The sequence below is a fragment of the Marmota flaviventris genome, chromosome 2 (assembly GCF_047511675.1).
Source record: "Marmota flaviventris isolate mMarFla1 chromosome 2, mMarFla1.hap1, whole genome shotgun sequence".
NCBI classification, from domain to species: Eukaryota; Metazoa; Chordata; class Mammalia; order Rodentia; family Sciuridae; genus Marmota; species Marmota flaviventris.
In genome coordinates, this window is record NC_092499.1 from 117426570 (window position 1) to 117448166 (window position 21597).

Below are 21597 nucleotides of genomic sequence, written 5' to 3' on the forward strand. Positions count from 1 at the left end.
CTCCACTAGAGAGGAATGTCGCAAGGGTGGGGAAAGAAACTCTGGGTTTGCGACCTTAGCTCTCGCTTTCCGGCCAATACTGAGGTGCTTGAAGGCTGGTTGGGGTGGTGAGGCCTGAGGCAGGTAAGAAGCCTGCTCCCCACTTCGGTTTGTCTCAGTTTGTCCCGGTTGTGGATCGCTTTGTCCTCCACCCAAACTAGTGTATCTCCCCCCTCCTGTGCTCCCGCTAGATTCTCAACGCCGCCCGTCATAGCCTCCGCCCCCAACACAGGCACGCCCCCTCCCCCATTTGTCCCCGCCTCCAGCCTCCCTTTCCTGCCGTTCCTTTCCATTCATTCCTCAGGCTTTTCTTTCAGTATTTTCCATGCTTTAAGTTCAAAGTCGGACGCGAAAGAAATACTCAGCTCTTCGAACTGCAGACGATGATTCCACAATGGTAGCACAGTAAAATTATACAGGATGGTGTCTGAGCACAGACGATGGACCCCTGTTTATAGAGGATGACTTTTCCCAGGTGACCTTTGGGTGACTCAAAGAACTGTGTTAAAAGACTAGTGAGCAGTAGCTTGTAAAAGAAATGGGGGGGGGGGGGGTTTGGTACAAGTGGAAAGTTTGTTACAAAACATGTGACAGGCCTGGAAGAGTAAAAGGGGATTAGGATATAATTGGCGAAAACCATATTGGTGTAGACTTCCTTTTAAACTACCCCTTTTATAAGGTTTATCTTAAAGGAGACAAATTAGGAACCATAATGTGGGCCCCAATAATGTTTTCTTTAAAGATGGGATTTTTTTTTAAGAATTAAATTGTACCATTGAACCATAAACAAAGGATGAAGAAGACTAATGTATCAAGAAACCTAGTGAACTAAACCTTGGTACTTTTTTCTTTTATGTATTTTTTCAGTTGCTGATGAACGTTTATTTTATTCACTTATTTATATGCGGTGCTGAGAATGGAACCCAGTGTCTCACACACACGTGAGGCAAGCGCTCTACCTCTGAGCCACAACCCCAGCCAAAAACCTTGTGTACTCTTTAGAATCACCTGGAAAGCATTTTTTTTTTTTTTTTTTAGTTGCCTCACCCTAGACCAATTAAACTGTAAGGGCCAGCAATCAGAATTTTTTTAACCCTCCCCAGATGACTAATATTGAGGATTGCCATCCATCAAAATAGAGAAGAGAAAATGAGAGGTAGGGAAGGGTAGGAAATTGGGGGAGTTGGCTCTGTAACATGAAGATGGGGGTCATTTGACAACAGAGTTGAGAATAGAATGAGAGGATTGAGCAGAGTGCTGAAAGTTTTGAATAACTGCTCTGGGAACTGAGCGGATCTATGCCTGCCTTTCCTTTCAGCAGAGTTCCATCCCTCAATCTTAAATGAAGTCTGCCTCAGTTACTGCTGTCTTTTCTTTCCCTTTCTTGCATCAGAGTTAAGCCAATTTATGAGATTCTGGGGTTGACCAACATCCACTCACCTGGTGCCTTGCAAATTTAGAGGGGTGTCTACTATTATTAATCGTTTAAGTTAGGAACAAGATTTGATATTTAAAATATAATCCTATTAGGATCACCAAGTATTAGGGGAAACAGACCGTTTGACAAAGAAGAATACACTTGGCAAAGAAGAGTTATATAAGGTAAAGCCCAAAACAGCATGGTGGCTCTCTATTAGCTAGTATTAACCCAAAAACTTGTCTATCTGCCACCAGCTAAGAAGCATTGATGTTGTCTAATATGGCTAGAGCATAGTATAGAAAGTAGAGGTAGGGAAGAGACGAGAATGGTAAAGTGGGTATAACAGATTATGAGCTGTGAATTCCATGCCCAAGAGTTTAGATAATATAAGCAATTAATAGTTATAAATACAAAGGTGCCTAACCTCTTTTACAGTCTGGGTCTCTCTGGCCATCTGATCTGGGAACAGACCTCAAAAATGCTTTTAAGGGGCTGGGGTTGTAACTCAGCGGTAGAGTACTTGCCTTGCACGTGCAAGGCCCTGGGTTTGATCCTCAGCACCACATAAAAATAAATAAATAAAATAAAGGTTTTGTGTCCACTACAACCAAAAAATAAATATTTTTTAAAAAATTCTTTTAGATGTGTAAAGTAAAATACATAGACATAAAGAGGAAATCAATGTTTTTGAAAGTCTTCAAAATATTTTTTAAATGTGTGGTATAGTTACACATGCACTTCTCTGTGCATTAAATATCATCCAGCAGCAGGCCTAATTATATAATTCAAAGTAGTGATGAATATAAATTAAATTTTGGTGACAAAGACATAGAAACTGTTAATACTACTCTAATTTATTGCCTGTACTTATTGAAGAAAATTAAAAATGAATATGCCTTTTTTTCCCCCAGTCCAAGTTCATAGAAGTCTGAAATTCTAGCACATCCTGGTCTATAGATCCAGGTTTTAAAATAACCAAGTGTAATGATTTTACATGACAACAGCATGACAGATCTGTTTCAGAAAGATGGTAGTGCGGTGTTTACTTCCCATCCCATCATCTCTGTTGGAGTGAGGATGGGGAGCTGGTTTTCTTTTGTTCCTTCTTCTGGGACAACAACCCACTTAGTACTAACCCACTATTGCCTAATAACCAGAACCTACAGGAGAAATGATCTTGTTCCTATAGTATATAGAAACAAGTATATAGTATATAGGAAAAATATCAGAAAAAAAATCAGGCAATTTTTTGTGGAAATCACTGAATGTCAGGCTGTTTTACTTAATTTGATAGATAGTAGAAAAATGTTACAATTTTGAAGAATAAAGCGACTAGAGTTCTGTTTAAAAAATTAATATAAAATAATGTCTTGGTTAATTGCCAAAAGAAGGGAATGAAGAGACTAAACCCATAAATTAATTCATTTTGTAAGAGACCAAATCTTGAAATAATTGCTAAAGAGACTGATGAATTATTTCCCAGTGGAATGACCAGTCTAAAGAAACATATATTGGATAAAATTACATACCTTTTAATGATGATACACATCCCAGTGTGGGGATCAACTAGCATTTTATATGGTCAAGGCAAGCCCACCCTAGTATCATAAGTGAATTGTTAGCACTTCTGTAAAGCAGTGGCCTTACCACACATATAGGTTCAAAAATGTTAGTAAGGTCTTCACTGATCAAATTCCATCTATACATGTATGAAGCTTTCAATTATAATTTCTTTTTTTTTTTTTTTGGCGCAACACCTTTGTTCTATTTATTTTTGCATGGTGCTGAGGATCGAACTCAGGGCCTCAGAGGTGCTAGGCAAGTGCTCTACCACTGACCTATAGCCCCAGCCCATCATTTCTGATTTTTTAAGTCCAGGACTCCTCTCTCCTTAGCAATCCTTTAAACCTTTTGGGTAAGTAAACCTCACTGACAATCAAAAAGGAAAGTCCTCAAGGCCCAGATAATCTCTTTCAAAACTGATCAATTCTAGACTATATTAAAAATTTACTGCTCAGATCCCTACTAGTACCCAAATTATTTGGATAATCACATTATCCAAAAAAATTGAATTTCGGGGTTGAATATTACTAATCCAAAAGAGTAAAGTTTTTAACTTTCAGAACCAGATTCCCTAAGAGGCCACCTCCTTCAACACGACTACCCTGTTTTGACTTTCTATCCAATATGTGATTGGAAGCAATTGGGTAGTAATGTGGTTCAATACAGACTGAAAAAAAAAATCAAGATTATTGCTGATAGCAGCAGTAGTCCTTGAAACTTAGAAAACTTTTTAAGAATTTTTTATTACTTAGAAGCTGGCGCACACCTATAAATCCAGTGCCTTAGGAGGCTGAGGCCGGAGGACTGCAAGTTCCAGGTCTGCCTCAATAACTTAGTGAGGCCCTAAGCAACTCACTGAGACCCTGTCTCTAAATAAAATACAAAAGAGGACTAGGGATGTGGCTCAGTGGTTAAGTGCCCCCTGAGTTCAATCCCTAGTATAAAAAGAAAAAGAAAGAAATGTCATTTTAATTTATAAGCCCTAAAATTAATAACATTTCCTATGCTTGTAACAATTGCATGTTTTTAGGAGTTTTTTCAAAGTAGAATTTCATTTCTCTATTCTGCTCAAGAAAAATATTCACGTATTAAAACTTCTCTAGTTTATCAGACACTGAAAATATAAGGATGAATAAAATCTAATCTCTGCACTCAAGAGGGTAATATAAATCTTGATGTTAATTTTTACATATCACATTATACAAATTTCCAGTGGTTTAGGCTTAGGACTAAAAGGAAGTATTTAATTGGGGGAAATTAAAGCCCCAAGACAAGGCTTGAACTTCCTTCCTGAAATATTTCTGTTAATGCTGCCATGAAAAACACATTTGGTCTTGAATGTGATTCTTTTTGTGAAAGTGCAAATGGAATCATACATTAAAAGTTGGACATAGTGGGGGCTGAGACTGTAGCTCAGTGGTAAAGTGCTTGCCTCTTGTGAGGCACTGGGTTCAGTCCTCAGCACCACATAAAAATAAGATACTGTGTGTTCATCTACAACTAAATAAACATTTAAAAAAAATAGTTGGATGTAGGGCTGAGGTTGTAGCTCAGTGGTAGAGTACTTGCCTAGCATGTGTGAGGCACTAGAATCTATTCTCAACACCACATAAAAATAAATAAATAAAGGTGTTGTGTCCGTCTACAGCAAAAAAGTTGGGCATGATTTTTTTTATGTTTTGTAAATAGCAAATTATATTTAAATTGTGTTTGCAGGTTATGGAAAAGATGGACTTTGTTTTTTCCAAGGGATAGAAGTAAGACTTGTAAATTAAAGAAACAGGCATATTTTAGGTCAGCATAAACCTACAAGGAGATAATTCCCCCCCCAAATGGAAATAGTTGTATTCGTTGTTTATGTGTTCATTTTAAAAAGAAAGGGGGTGGTGACCCACACTTGTAATCCCAGCTACACAGGAGGCTAAGGCAGGAGGATGGCAAATTCAAGGCCAGCCTGGGCAACTTAATGAGATCCTATCTCAAAAAGGACTGGGAAGTGCTGGGAGTGTAGCTTAGTGGTAGAAAGCTTGCCTAGCACGTGTAGGCACTAGGTTCAATCCTCAGCACCACATAAAAATAAATAAATAAAATAAAGGTATTGTGCTCATCTACAACTAAAACGAAAAAAAAAAAAAAAAAGCAAGAAAGAAAACAAAAAGGGCTGGGGATGTAGCTCAGTGGTGGAGCACCCCTGGGTTCATTTCCCAGTACCAAAGAGGAAAAGAAAGGGATGTTCAATCCCCAGCACTGCAGAAAAAGGGGAAGAAGCAAAAAAGTATTAATTCTATTTTTTTTTCATTTCTTTTTTCCTATCTATTTATTTTTAGTTCTGGTTGGGCACACCACCTTTATTTTATTTATTTATTTATTTTTATGTGATGCTGAGGATTAAATCCAGCCCCTCACACATGCTAGGCGAGTGCTGTACCACTGAGCTACAACCCCAGCCCCTAATCCTATTTCTTAAAGAAAGTTTTTAATGGGTATTGTTCTTATTTTGTGTATATTTTTATTATATACAAATTTTATGAAACTGCCCTTTTCTTTTTTTTTTTTTTTAATTTTTTGTTGGTTATTCAAAACATTACATAGTTCTTGATATATCATATTTCACCCTTTGATTCAAGTGAGTTATGAGCTCCCATTTTTACCCCATATACAGATTGCAGAATCACATCAGTTACACATCCATTGGTTTACATATTGCCATACTAGTGTCTGTTGTGTTCTGCTGCCTTTCCTATCCTCTACTATCCCCCCTCCCCTCCCCTCCCCTCCCCTCTTCTCTTCTCTCTCTGCCCCCTCTACTGTCATTCATTTGTCCCCCTTGTATTATTTTTCCCTTTCCCCTCACTTCCTCTTGTATGTACTTCTGTATAACCCTGAGGGTCTCCTTCCATTTCCATGCAATTTCCCTTCTCTCTCCCTTTCCCTTCCACCTCTCATCCCTGTTTAATGTTAATCTTCTTCTCATGCTCTTCGACCCTACTCTGTTCTTAGTTACTCTCCTTATATCAAAGAAGACATTTGGCATTTGTTTTTTAGGGATTGGCTAGCTTCACTTAGCATAATCTGCTCGAATGCCATCCATTTCCCTGCAAATCCTATGATTTTGTCATTTTTTAATGCAGAGTAATACTCCATTGTGTATAAATGCCACATTTTTTTTTATCCATTCATCTATTGAAGGGCATCTAGGTTGGTTCCACAGTCTTGCTATTGTGAATTGTGCTGCTATGAACATCGATGTAGCAGTGTCCCTGTAGCATGCTCTTTTTAGGTCTTTAGGGAATAGACCGAGAAGGGGAATAGCTGGGTCAAATGGTGGCTCCATTCCCAGCTTTCCAAGAAATCTCCATACTGCTTTCCAAATTGGCTGCACCAATTTGCAGTCCCACCAGCAATGTACAAGTGTACCCTTTTCCCCACATCCTCGCCAGCACTTGTTGTTTGACTTCATAATGGAAACTGCCCTTTTCATAACATAGTATGAACATTTTTCTGTGTCAATAAATTTACATCTACAACTTTAATAGTTAAAAACTTTCATTATGTAGGAACCCCATTATTTAAACATACCAGTCATCTTTTTAACTCCATGTTGTTTATAATTTTTCTGATGTAAATATTGGTGTGGCTGTTTTTACAAATATAACATTTCCCATAAGATAAATGTTTAAAAGTATAATCCCTGCATTATGTACACTTCTTAAGTATTAAAATGTAATGTCAGCTGGTCATGGTAGTACATACCTGTAATCCTAATTACTCTGGAAGCTGAGGCAAGAGGATCTCAATTTTGAGGCCATCCCTGGCAATTTAGAAAGTCCCTGTCTAAAATTAGGAAGTAGAAAGGTCCAAGGACATAGCCAGTGGCAAAGCACCTCTGTGTTCAGTCCTTCAGACAGCAGGAAAAGAAATTAAAATGTAATGTCCAATTACCCTTCAAAAAGCTTGCTTTTGCAATGGCACCCACCTGTAATCCCAGAAACTCATGAGGCTGAGGAAGGATGATCACAAGTTCAAGTCCATTCTCGGCAATTTTGCAAGACCCTATCTCAAACAATAAAAAGGACTACAGATCGTTAGTTCAGTGGTAAAGCATCCCTGAGTTTGATGCCCAGGTCCCCCCCTCCCAAAATTGCTTTTGTTTACATTCCTGTCAAAATGAGAGTGTTCATTTTTCCTTACGTTCAACAACACTAATTATTAGTAGTATTCTCATCTTTGCTAATTTGATGATTAGGTGAAAAAGGAAATCTAGTTTTAACTTGCATGTCTTACCTATTTTTTTTTTTTAACTTTCATTTCGTTGATTACTAGTAAGGTATTGAGTGTCTTTTCATGTGTTTATTGACCAGTAATATGAATGTATTAGCTTCTGTTTTCTATGTTTCATATTTCTCACTTCACACATCTTTCTGGAATATAATTTGATATAAAGCAGCATTCTACAATTCTAACTATTTTTAGTCAAATGGTTAACAAGTTATCACAGTGCCATTTATTTAAAAACCAAGGAAGTATATCCTCTACTTCAGTGCACAGACAAGGTGTCAACAACAACAACTAAATCAACTTCATGGTCAAAAAAGTGGGAAAAATCAAACCAAAAACAGTTAAATGAATTTTTTATTCTCAAATCTTTTCTAGCCTCCAATGTGCTTGTGTGTATTATAAATCTCTAATAAAAGAGTTTTAGGATTTAGCATTTCTCCAACTTTTTTAACTATATAGTCTTTTTTCTTTTTTCTTATCTATGCTACTGAGCTATCTAGTATACTAGCTACTGGTTACATGTGGTTTGTTTTGGGTTTGGTTTGGTTTGGTTTTGGTACTAGGAATTGAAAACAGAGATGCTTTACCACTGAGCTAAGTCCCTAGTCGTTTTTTATTTATTTATTTTTTTTAATTTATTTATTTTTTAGTTTTCGGCAGACACAACATCTTTGTTTGTATGTGGTGCTGAGGATCGAACCCGGGCTGCACGCATGCCAGTCGAGCACGCTACCACTTGAGCCACATCTCCAGCCCCCGTTTTTTATTTTTTGAGACAGGATCTCACTAAGTTTCTGAAGCTGGCCTTGAACTTGTGATCCTGCCTCAGCCTCCTGAGTTGCTGGTATTACAAGTATGCACCATTGCAACTGTCCACATGTGGCTATTTAAATTTTTAATTTTAATTAAATAAAATAATTAGGTTCCTCAGTCACACTGATCACCTTTTTAAGTACTCAGTAGCCACATGTGGCTAGTTACTACAGTATTGAACATTGCAGATAAAGAACAGTTCCATTTTCACAGGAAGTCCTCTTGAACAGCACTGCTATAGTGTTCCGTGGAACTCACTGAAAACACTAGAGCAATCCATAATTTCTCCCATTGATTTGTAATGGCTCCACCAATATATTTTAAATTTCTGACATATGCATTGGTTTGTTTTGATTCTTTTCTACATTGGTTTGTTTTTATATTGCTCCTTGATTTATCTTTTTTCTGTTCCAATATCACATAGCTAATTGTGAGTCAAACTCCTAACAGAAACGAAGAATTCTTACATAGAGTATAAAGTTAGATTTGAAGGAATAGTAAAGATTGTTATACTTCTAAATTTCTGTAAATGTAAACATTTGTTAGAATTTGATTCATAATATTGAGATCCATACTCCATTATTTATTCATTGATTCTACAATTATTTACTGACAAGTGCCTGACAAGCATTCAGGTCCTAGAGTTAGAATGGCAGACAAGGTCCCTTGTTCCCTTATTTTTTTTTTTTTTTTAATATTTATTTTCCAGTTTTCGGTAGACACAACATCTTTGCTTGTATGTGGTGCTGAGGATCGAACCCGAGCTGCACGCATGCCAGGCGAGCGCGCTACCGCTTGAGCCACATCCCCAGCCCTTGTTCCCTTATTTTAATGGAACTTTCACTCTTGCTTTAGAGAGGGAGGGAAAAAGAGAAAGGGGTAGAGTATATTCAACAAGCAAATATATGTATACATACATTTTTTTTAACTATTTAGTCACAAATACTGTACAAGGAATTGAAATTAGAGTGATAGAGAAGTAACTGGTGGTCTCCAGAGTAGACCTCTGTGAATAAGTAGCATTTAAACAGATCTAAAACCAAAAAAAAAAAAAAAACAGGTCTAAAACCAAGAGCAGTGATCTTTGTGCCTGTAATCCCAGCTACTCAGGAGGCTGAGGCAGGAAGATTGTGAGTTCCAGACTAGCCTTAGCAACTTAGTGAGACCCCCTCTCTAAAATAAAAAACAAAATAAAATAAACTGAGATATACCCAATAGAAGTTGCCAGACACTAGAAATTCCAGGCATAGCTAGTATACCAGCTCTCTGGTGGGAAAAAGCATGGTACAGCATGTTTAAGGAATAAAAATATGGATGTAACTAGGGTTATATGTGATCATAAAGAAGAGTAATGGTAGATGACACTGGGAAAGTAGCTTGTTACATGGGGTATATAGGGTTTTGTAAGCTAGAATAGGAAATTTGTTCCCCCTCCTTCCCCTGCCATATTGTAGGGAGCTAATACAAGGTCTTAAACTGGAGATAAACATGACCTAACTTAAAATTTTAAACAGTTGTTCTGACAGCTATATGGAGAATTTCCTGGATAATGAGTAGAGATGAGACTTGTTAGGCTAGGTCAGACAAGAAATGATCAATTTGACTAAGCCAATAGTAGTAAAAATGGAATATACTGGACAAATTCAGAACATTTTAGCTATAGAATCAACAGGATTTGTTATCAATTGGATAAAGGTATGAAGAGAATAGAAAACTCAAGGATGATGTTTATATTTTGCTAGGTTGTTTCCAGGCTGATTGTTACATGCAAAATTGCAACCATAAAACTACTGAATAGGGCTGGGGTTGTAGTTTAGTGGTAGAGCACCTTGTCTAATACATGTGAGGCCCTGGATTAGATCCTCAGCAGCATATAAAAATAAATTTAAAAAATAAAGATATTGTGTCCATCTACAAAAAAAATTAAAAGATACCACTAAATATACTTTGAATAAATTTGCTTAAGTAAATATCTTTCATACACATTTAAGCTGCAGAAGCAAAAGCTTGTACTCATGCCTTGATTTAATTATTAGGAATTTGATTCCTAAGAATTAGGGGTTTATATTACATCAATTGTGGACAAAAATTGGACTGTTCCACTAAGTATCCAAGATAGCAGAAGATAGTGAATTGAGAAAATTACCTGCCATAGGTGCAGAAGTTCTTTGGGAATCTCTTATTTTTTTTTTCAATTCATGTTGATTTTGCATGTTATTCTACAATAGGTGCATGTTTATGTTAATAATTAGAATGTTTTAAATTACTCACTAAAATATTTTGTCAATAATTAAGTTGTTTAGCCCTTGGCCCCTCAAACTGGTGAAATTTAACCTCTAGGAAGATGCACTGTGGTTATTCTATTTCTTGATGGTGGTTTGTTTGTTGATATCTGCTAGCACATAGTCACACATCCACTTAGAGAAGCACAGACCACATTTGTGAGCATTTGCAGTTTGATATAACTTGAAACAATAACCAAGGAAGTAAAAGAATTACATTTAGAAACTACTAAAAGCCTTTATAATCTTCACTTAAAATGAGTAGAAACACCGCACCCTGTGTTTATAAAAATATACCAAATGAAGCTGTTCCATGTGTTTTTAAGGGACATTTGAGAATAATTATGGGGAAAAATGAATGAAGGTTATAGTTCTCAGTATGTTTTTGTTTGTTTGTTTGTTTGTTTTGGTACTGGGGATTGAACTCAGGGCCTTGTGCATGTGAGGCAAGCACTCTACCAACTGAGCTATACCCCCAACCCCTCAGTATGTTTTCTGTTGGGCTTTACAGTAAAATAGACTTATCTGGATTTTACTACTTTATTCAACAACCAACAAGCAGATTTCCCCAGAAGTTATGAAAACTGTTGTAGACCTTATGAAATGCTTGTTAATGTAAGACCCTGATAAATTTTTGATATTACAAAATATTTATGTATATATCTACAAAATAGTTCTTTTTTTATATCCACTGCAATTAGTATTTTTAACATTTCTATTCATAAAACTCCAGATTGAAATAACAGTGCTGAGCGCAGTGAGCCACACCTGCAATCCCAGAAACTTGGAGAGGCAGAGGCAAGAGAGTAACAAGTTCAAGAGCAGACTCAGCAAATTAGTGAGGCCCTAAGCAACTTAGTGAGACCCTGTCTCAAAATAAAAAAGGACTAGGGGTGTAGCTCAGTGGTAAAGCATCCCTAGGTTCTATCCCTAGTACCCCACCCCCCCAAAAAAAGTAGCAGCAGCAAGAAATAATAGTAGCCTCTCTAGTTAAAGGTTACTTAATCTCCCCCAAATAGCCCCCAATGCACTATTAGTTCTTTGAAGTAACTTAAAAGCAATTCAACTTAGAAGTTTACAATAGATTGCATAACAGTAGTATAGAATAAGAAGCCAAGCACTAAAAATTTTAGACTTTATAGGCTACTCATCTTTGTCCTGATGGCTCAAGAGTAGTCAAAGGCAATATGTAAACAAATGATGATTTTTTTTTTCCAATAGAACTTTATTTACAAAAAAAACTGTCAGTGAGGGCTGGGGATGTGGCTCAAGCGGTAGCGCGCTTGCCTGGCATGCGTGCGGCCCGGGTTCGATCCTCAGCACCACATACAAACAAAGGTGTTGTGTCCGCCGAAAACTAAAAAATAAATATTAAAAAATTCTCTCTCTCTCTCACTCTTTAAAAAAAAACTGTCAGTGACCCGAATTTGCCCTGTAGGCTATATTTGTTAATCCTTGGACTAGAAAATTAGAATTCTTCAGGATTTTTTTAAAATAAGACAGCAGGCCATGCTGGTGGTACATGCCTATAGTCCAGCAACTCAGGAGGGTAAGGCGGAGGATTGCAAGTTCAAGCCAGCCTCTGCAACTCGACAAGACCCTTTCTCAAAAAGAAAATAAAAAGGGCTAGGGATGTAGCTCAGTGGTAGGGTCCCCTGATTCAATCCCCAGTACTGCTAAAAGGGAAAAAAAAAAAAATTGACAAAGATGAAAGCTTAGACTTAAGGGTTGTGGAAGCCAGCCTCAGCAACTTAGCAAGGCCCTAAGCAACTCAATGAGACCCTGTCTCTAAATAAAATATAAAAAAGGGCTGGAGTTGTGAGTCAGTGGTTAAGCACCCCTGGGCTCAATCCCTGGTACCAAAAATAAAAACAAAAACCCTCTACTCCTACATAAAGATCATATATGCTCTTTAAAATGCCCATAGATGATTATCCTGTTTCCTTGGCTAGAACCAATATTTATTCCATCTAAACCCCTCAGTTTACAGATATGAACCTGAGACTCAGATGAATTGTTTTATTCAGAGTCAAACACTGATTAATTGCAAATATGAACTGAATCCCAGATCTTCAAGCTCCCAGCCTAATGTTTTTCCTACTGAACTAGCAGCTTCTTCCCTTAATTATATCAGCAGGTAATCAGAATGGCTCCTTTTTTTTTTTTTTTTAAGAGAGAGGGAGAGAGAGAGAGAGAGAGAGAGAATTTTAATATTTATTTTTTTTTTAGTTTTCGGCAGACACAACATCTTTGTTTGTATGTGGTGCTGAGGATCGAACCCGGGCCGCACGCATGCCAGGCGAGCATGCTACCGCTTGAGCCACATCCCCAGCCCAGAAAGGCTCCTATTTAATTGTTAATTTTCCCTTTTAGTTTTTATTTTTATTTTTATTACCTTGCTTTTTTAACAAAATATTAAAGTAGTATACATCTTAAAGATTTCAAGATTAATATGAAAGAAATAGTTCTCCTACTAAAACTAAATCTGTTTAGAGAAGTGATCTACACTCTGAACTTAAAATTAGCTTCATTTAGCTACAGATGTTGAAAGATACAATAAACTAAACCTTGTAAATCACAGGGTTTGTGTATACGGATAACATATTAATATTATTGTTTTACTCTCAGGTTGAGAGAACAATTTTCTCTGGAGTTAGCATTTCTCTTCTTCCTCTTCACCCAACTCCGCCGCCCCCCCCCCCCCACACACACACACACACACTCACACCCTTTCTAGTGCTGGGGATTAAATCCAGGGCCTCCTGCATGTTAAGCATACACTCTACCACTGAGCTACTCTGCCAGCCCCGCATTCACTCTTATATCAAAGATAAAGCACAAGAGCACAGTCATGCCAGGGATCTATCTTTGATGACTTTGTGGCTTTATATAAAGAGACAAATGCTTTATTTTCAAGATTTTTAGGGCTCATCATTACCACTCCAAATACAAGGAATAGGGAAGAAAACAAGAGCCTATTATATACCAGACAACATAGCTGAATGTTTTCACTCATATTTTTAGTTCATCTGGCAATACTATACAAGTTTTTTTACTACCTCATTTTACAGTCCTGGAAAAATGATAAATTTTCCCAGGGTCACATAGATAGCAAGTAGCAAAGTCAGAGCCTAGACCCAAAGCTTCCTAGCCTCAAAACAAAATTGTAGGATTTTACTAATAGAACTTCATGAGGAAGTCATTGTCTCCCCCTACCTCAATTCAGTCATCTTTCTTGCTACTCCTCCAGTCTAACCATCTACCAATACCAAACACACAGGTCTATTAATTCTAAAGAGATTCATCATGAACAACACAGGAAAACAGAAAGCCAAAGTAATAGTAGAATTGTTACAGACAATAAGTAAATTTTAGGAGGCCTCATTTCTCTCTTTTTCCCCTAATCTGTAGATTCTGACTCCCTTTTACTAATGTTACATTTATATGTCTTACATTTATTGCAACTCAGATATGCCATGAACAATGCTCATAATATAGAAAGGAGGTATTCCTGGGGTGGATGTAAATGGTTCTTTTCTTAGAACCATTTTCTTTTCTTAGGTTCCTGTCTATCCCATCCCACTAATAATGTTATCATCAGCTTCCCAGTCACCCCAGCTGAAACCCACAGACTGTTTCTTAATTACCACCTTCTTCTTATCACCTATTAAGTCTTACTGATTCTCTGTAGCATCTTTTCCTCCTTGCCTTTCCATTCCTACTACCTCTTCTCCACTTTTAGGTCATTACCTCCCACATTTACTTTCTCTTTTTAACAGGGTCTTACTAAGTTACTTAGGGCCTTGCTTAGTTGCTAAGGCTCGCTTTGAACTTATGATTCTCCTGCCTCGGCCTCCCTAGCTGCTAGGATTGACTATAACCATCAATTCCACTGCAGCCAACAAACATTTACTTTCAATAAAAATCTAATTGATCTCTGCCTTCAATTTCTCTCCCTATCGATTAATTCCATATATTATAACTGAATTCTTAATCTTCCCTAAGCATTGACTTAGCCATTAATAGCACCTATTTCCTCCAGTATAAATTCTAAACTCCTTCACATGAAATTGAGTGCTACATCTCTTAGCTTCTAATAATCTTCCTCTAACCCTCACTTACACTCCACCCTTACCTACATTCCACCTAATCCCACTTCATTCCAGCCACACTGGACTACTCAAGATTCTCTCCACACTTAGAGGCACTTTCCTGGTTCTCTACCACCTTAATGCCCTTCTCCATGCATCCAATTCCACTTGCCCTTCAAGAGCCCACTTTTATGCCACTGTCTCCTTGAATCTTTTCCTAGACTGGGCACTTAAAAAAAAAAAAAAAAACCCTCTTAGCCAGAAGTAACTTTTCCTTCCAAGTTTCCATATGTTTTATTTGTGTCTCCTACTGGTTTCCTCCATCGTTGACTGTAAGCATCTTTGTATCACCCACAACACCTAATATTAGGTGCTCAGAAGGTGTTTATTGACTAAAAGAATTGTGTATGCAATATGTGTTCCTTAAAATAGGTTTAAACCCAGTGAATTTTAGAACTGTGGCTATTTCATTCTCATTCTGTACTTTTAGCCCCTAGCACATGGGAAGCATTCAGTAAATATTTGTTAAATTAAATAATTTATGAGTATTGGAGTATAAATTTCTTGATCACATGATAGACATCTAAAAATACTTTGGGATTTTTTTAAAAACCTTAATTACTAGTTTCTTTACTTTATATTGACAAATACCATATGATAAAAATTGTGTATTAATAGTTTCACTTTACAGAAGAGAAAATTCAGTAGTTTATTCATGATCACATAGCCAGTGAGTAACAGAACTGAATCTAAAATTCAAGTCTTTAGATGAAATGTTTAGAGCTCATGTTCTTTGCTGAGAGGGGTTTGGCCAAAGGCTAATTTAGTTTTCTTTGCATTAGTGTTTTGGGAGTTTAATTATTATATTCATGCTGTATGAAATAGAATTAGGGTTTTGATTAATCCTTTATTTGCGTGCTAGATGTTTTAAAACTCAAGACAAAACACAACTCTTTTTTTTTTTTTTTTTTTTTTTGTGTGTGTGTGTGTGTGTGGTGCTGGAGGTCCAACCCCGGTCCTCCTCACACACAATAGGCAAACGCTACCATTGAGCTGTCTCCCAGCCCACAAAAATTGTTTTTGAAAATATTCACTCTGCCTATGGACACTCCCTCCAAGGTGAGATGATTGTACTCAAGCTCTCTTCTCTTTGTAAGCTCCTATCTCCAGCTGGCTGTAAAGGTGCAGATCTGATTTCAGCTAGCAGCATAGAGAACAGGTCCCTGGGTATTTGCCAAGCTGTGCAGTCTGGTACTCATACTATACAGTATTCATTGAAAGCATGGGGAGTGGGGTTCTGTATCTAGAAGCCTTGCTTGACCCACATGTAGACATTTCCCTTTGTATTAATATACTCTTAGATTAAGACAGATCAGCAAACTGAGTACCTGATCTCCACCAAATTGCTTTTACTGAATTGCCATTTGCTCATTTGCTGTCAGGCTAGATATTAAGGATCATTGTAAGAAAAACCTTACCAAACTATTGCAGCCATCATGCCCCATATTTATGGACATTTTGGTTAAGATACACTGTGTTGACTTTTATAAAAATTCCATGAGAAAAAATATCTGATCTTAATACAAAGAAATCTTTTACCTCTTCTATGCAATTGCCTTGTTTTTACCTCATGAATATTGTGAATGTTTAACTTAACTCTCTCTGGTTAGTTGCCAAAAACCTTAGAGCCAAATTTGTGGCTCACCCATGATAAATATGCTCTATGCCTCGTTAACTTTGTTCCTGGCTCCAGTTTATATCACTGCTCTGGTTATTCTTTTTTCATTCCTTCTTAAGAAAATTTTAATTCATACCATCTTATTTATGTATAAATACATATTTTTCATTAACAGCTATATATTATTTCTGCAGTAGTTCAAATCATGATATACCATGTGTACATGATACTCCTTTTTTTAATTTATTTTTTTGGTGGACACAACATCTTTATTTTATCTTTATGTGGTGCTTAGGATTGAACCCAGCACCCCGCGCATGCCAGGGGAGCGTGCTACCTCTTGAGCCACATCCCCAGCCCTGATACTCCTTAGTTACTTAATTTACTCTAGATTTTTTTTCTTGAAGTGTATATTTATTTTTTTATATAGGTTTTGGCATGGTTTTGATTACATAAAAATAATTGTCACAAAATTGCATGTTTTAATAGTGTAACCAAATGGCAAAATAACTGGTCTAATGGTAGAATTAATTAAATTGGCATCATAATTCTAGCCCTGTCTTTTACAGGAGTACTATTGTTATCTTATAATATGCTTTGTATGGTACAAATGCAGTTATCTGATCCTTGACAAAAGATGCCAAAAACATACATAGGAGTAAAAATAGCCTTTTTAACAAATGGTGCTGGGACAACTAACTGGTTATCAATATGTATAAGAATGAAACTAGACCCTTACCTCTCTCCCTGAACAAAAATCAACTAAAAATTGGTTAAACACTTAGGGTCAGGGTTGTGGCTCAGTGGTAGAGTGCTTGCTTAGCATGCATGAGGCACTGGGTTCGATACCCAGCACCACATAAAAATTTTTTAAAAACATAGAAATAAAGATATTGTGTCCATCTACAACTAAAAAATACATATTAAAAAAATTTAATGGATTAAGCACTTCAGAATTAGGCCAGAAAGGATGCAACCCCTAGAAGAAAACATAGGGTCAACACTCCAGCCTTTAGGCACAGGCAATGACTTTCTCATTCAGACCCATAAAGCTCAGGAAATGATGCCAAGGGTTAATAAATGGGACAGCATTAAATTAAAAAGCTTCTGCATAACAAAGGAAACAATTAGGAATCTAAAAAGATAACTTACAGAATGAGAGGAAATTTTTGCTACTACTCTTCTGATAGGATTAATATCTAGAATATATAAACAGCTCAAAAAACTTTATACCAAAAAAATCAAATAACCCAATTAATAAATGGGGAAATTAATTAAAGACACTTCTCAAAAAAAGAAATACAAATGACCAACAAATATATGAAAAAATGTTCATTGTCATTAACAGTTATGGAAATGAAAATCAAATCTAAACTGAGATTTCAACTCACTCCAGTTAGAATGGCAGTCATCAAGAATACAAAAATAATAAGTGCTGAAGAGGATGTGGAGAAAAAGAAACACTGTGACACTTTTGGTGGGATTGTAAATTAGTACAACCATTATGGGAATCAGTATGAAGGTTCCTCAAAAGACTTGGCATGGAACCACCATATGACCCAGCTGTACCTCTCCTCAGTATTTATCCTGAGGAATTAAGATCATCATACTACAGTGATACATGCATACACATGTTTATAGCAGCACAATTCACAACAGCCAAGCTATGGAACCCAGTCTAGGTGTCTTATCAACAGATGAATGGGGGGCAGGAATGTGTTATATATACACAGCCATTTCAAAAAATGAAATTACTGCATTTGCAGGAAAATGGACGGATCTAGAGACCATCATGTTAAGAAAAATGAGTCAGACTCAGAAGGTTAATGGTCATATGTTTTCTCTCATGTGGAAATTTAGAGAGGAAAAACGAAAATAAAGGTGGGGCAGATCTCCTTAAAAGTCAAAAGGAGATCCATAAAGGAGAGAGACCAAAAACTGGAAGGTGGGAGGAAGGGAGGATGTGTTGGGAAGTGAAATTGGCCAGATTATATTGTTATATTGTATACATATATGATGATGTAATAGTAAATCCCATCAATATGTACGACTGGCCTGGCATGGTGGCTGGGGAAGCTGAGGCAGGAGGATCATGAGTTCAAAGCCAGCCTCAGCAAAAGCGAGGCACTAAGCAACTGCCTCTGAGTTCCAACTCCAGTACCCCCAAAAAATGTACAACTGAAATGCCCCAATAAATGTGGGGCTGGGGAAGATATTGTGTTGCCAGGTCAATGCATAGCAGTTAACTGTTAATTCTGTTGAGTCTGTAGGTTCAACTGTTATGTCATCTTCTACATTCACCAGACCTGTTGCCTTTTTTTTTCTCCCTGGCTTGAGTCAAGCATATTTATCCCACCAGACTTTTTGCTTTTGCTGTAGGTTAGTCTTTCTATCATTTGTACAAGATGATATGTAAAAATGTTTATTCCCAAATCTCATTTGCTTTGATTGACTTGGACTTCTCTCTGGATTTTCTGAGTACCTTACTAATATCATCCAATTTATAATATAAATATTATTTGTATGACTTTTTAAACTCTTTTGGTACTATCAAGTAAATTATTTGTCCTTTTCTACAACTCTCTGAGGTGTGTAAGGCAAATAGATGCCCTTTTTACTGATGACAGAAACAAGGACAAAATCATTTAATTGCTCAAAATAATACTAGGAAATCAATGGTAAAACTAGGGCTAGACTCAGTTCTCCTGATTCCTATGTTGTATTTACCTTTCAAAAAGTTAAAAGAAGGGGTTGGTATTGTGGCTCAGTGGTAGAGCACCTGCTTCACAATGTGAGGCACTGGTTTTGATCCTCAGCACCACATAAAAATAAATAAATAAAATAAAGATATTGTGTCCATCTACAAGTAAAAAATATATTTTAAATAAAGAATTTCTAACTTACATTATAAGTGTTACATAGTCTTTATCCTGACTCTGAGGTTAAAGATGAGAAATGAGCAAAGACATATCATTTATGCTCATAGCTGGGCAGAATCAGGGATAAATTTCATTACTCTCATTATTTTCTGTTCTTGAAATTACAGTTCCTTTTAACTACAACTCTAACCACTGTTACTTTCCATTATGGAAGGAAGAAGCAATATTTTACCTCTTGAAAAGTAATGTTGAAATAAAAACTGTTTCCCTTGATAATTAGTGATTTTTCCTTCAGGCCCTTTAAAGTTATCTTTTTTAAAATAATTTTTTAGTTATAGATGGACACAATATCTTCACTTTATTTATTTTTATGTGGTGCTGAGTATCAAACCTAGTGCCTCACACATGCTAGGCAGGTACTCCACCACTGAGCCATAACCCCAGCCCCTAAAGTCATCTTTAGAAAACTAAAGTTAAAAGAAGGAGTTGGGGCTGTAGTTCAGTGGTAAAGCGCCTGCCTCACACATGTGAGGTGCTGGGTTTGATCTTCAGTACCACATAAAAATAATAACTAATATAACAACTAATTTGTTGTTCGTATCATGCATATTTACTGAAGAGCCACTGCTGTGGTATTTGGTAAAAGATTAGCTATGATTTTAACCAATGTTTGCCAATATTTGCATTAAAATAGAAAATTAAAATTTCATACTTTCTGTCTGCATGGAAAAATGCCAAAGTTTTAATTCTAATTGTTCATATACAACACATAAGCTAAAGTTTCTTGAGTGTTTACTCTTAGCCAGGCATTATTGCTAAACACTTTATGTTTACCGTAACCCTATAAAAGTAGCTACTATTTACATCCTGGCTTTATTTTCAACAGTAAATATTGTCTTCTGTCTCTCCTTCAGCTCCTGGAATTTCTGAGCAGCACTGGTCAGTACAAAATGGACCCTGTAGTCTTGAGTTATATGGACAGTCTTCTGCGGCAATCAGATGTCTCACTATTAGATCCTCCAAGCTGGCTCAATGACCATATTATTGGATTTGCCTTTGAGTACTTTGCCAACAGTCAGTTTTGTGACTGCTCTGACCACGTCTGCTTCATCAGCCCTGAAGTCACCCAGTTCATCAAATGCACTAGCAGCCCATCAGAAATTGCCATGTTCCTTCATCCCCTGGACCTTCCCCACAAGAAAGTTGTATTTTTAGCCATCAATGATAACTCTAATGAGGCAGCAGGGGGAACCCACTGGAGTTTGTTAGTTTATCTTCAAGATAAAAATAGCTTTTTTCATTATGATTCCCATAGCAGAAGCAACTCATTTCATGCAAAGCAGGTAGCAGAGAAACTGGAGGCTTTCTTAGGCAGAAAAGGAGACAAACTGGTCTTTGTGGAAGAGAAAGCCCCTGCTCAACAAAACAGCTATGACTGTGGGATGTACGTGATATGTAACACTGAGGCTTTGTGTCAGAACTTCTTTAGGCAACAGCCAGAATCACTACTGCAGCTACTTACCCCTACATACATCACAAAGAAGAGGAAAGAATGGAAAGATCTCATTGCCAGACTTGCTAAAAATTAGCTATTGAAGAATATCTGTGACTTTTGAAGTCTCCTCTTTCTACCCTTCCCCATTTATTGAATGACCCCAGTCTCAGTGCCTGAGGGAAGATGCCTGGTAGAGGAAGCTTAATTTTTTTTTTTTTTTAAGAATGTCATCTTCTGCATTATCCTAGTGGAAAGTTTCACGTTAACCCTGACTTGAGAGCAATATATTCTGTGAAAATGTCTTGAAGTTATGCACCAAAACCTTAAAACAATCTTAACATTTAATATACATGAGGTTCAAATAAGACTTGTGTTTTTATTGGTGTAAAATTAATTCACTTGGTCTCTCTTATCCACATAGGCTTATTCCAAAGGAAAAACAGTCATCTGTAAAACAAATCAAGTATATATGAAACATAGAGGAATGCAAGAGAATCATAGAAGAACCAAAAACTTGTTGCATGGCCTACATAATTAAAGAGTTCCATTTGTTGGAAACAGATCAAGGCCTAACTTAATTAATAGTATGAGAATCAGTTTTTCATCTCAGTGATATCTTCCATTCACTGTGCAAAGACTTTCCTGACTATCAGCATAATCTTTGCAAATATTTGATAAAAATGATGTTAGCCCATCTTGCTCCATCTGATACCTGGAATGCTCTAAGAAGGGAAATCTTGAGTATCTTTGTTAAAATAAATGGCTGTGGTGGATCTCTTAGTTTGCTCAGTAGACTTGCCACTCTAGATTGATAACAGCTTTTCTTTGCCTTGTTAGTCATACACACATTCTCTCCTTATGTCCAAAGGTCTTTGGTTCTAAAACTATAGCTGATAACTCCCCAAGATACCAGTTATTTCAGATAAATACTTTTGATTTTTGATAGCTATGGTTTTTACTCTATCCTTAATTTCACAGAACTGTCTTCAGTTATATCATGGTGATTTCAGGACTATTATCATGTCTGAAATTTAAAGTTGGTTTGTTTTCTAAATAGGA

The 21597-nt window shown here is 36.7% G+C and overlaps 1 protein-coding gene across 2 annotated transcripts; it reads left to right on the top strand.

The window, feature by feature from the left end:
* The first annotated feature begins 13 nt into the window (after positions 1-13).
* Senp8 (SUMO peptidase family member, NEDD8 specific) lies at positions 14-20903 on the top strand. 2 transcript variants are annotated; one of them, XM_027925867.2, is made up of 2 exons: positions 14-123; positions 19958-20903. In XM_027925867.2, exon 2 carries the CDS (start codon positions 19994-19996, stop codon positions 20630-20632), a length of 639 nt encoding a protein of 212 aa, XP_027781668.1. In that variant the 5' UTR covers positions 14-123; positions 19958-19993; the 3' UTR covers positions 20633-20903. The 2 variants fall into 2 exon arrangements, with proteins under 2 accessions (XP_027781668.1, XP_027781667.1); XM_027925866.2 differs by lacking the exon at positions 14-123 and adding an exon at positions 15451-15605.
* Positions 20904-21597: the final 694 nt, after the last annotated feature.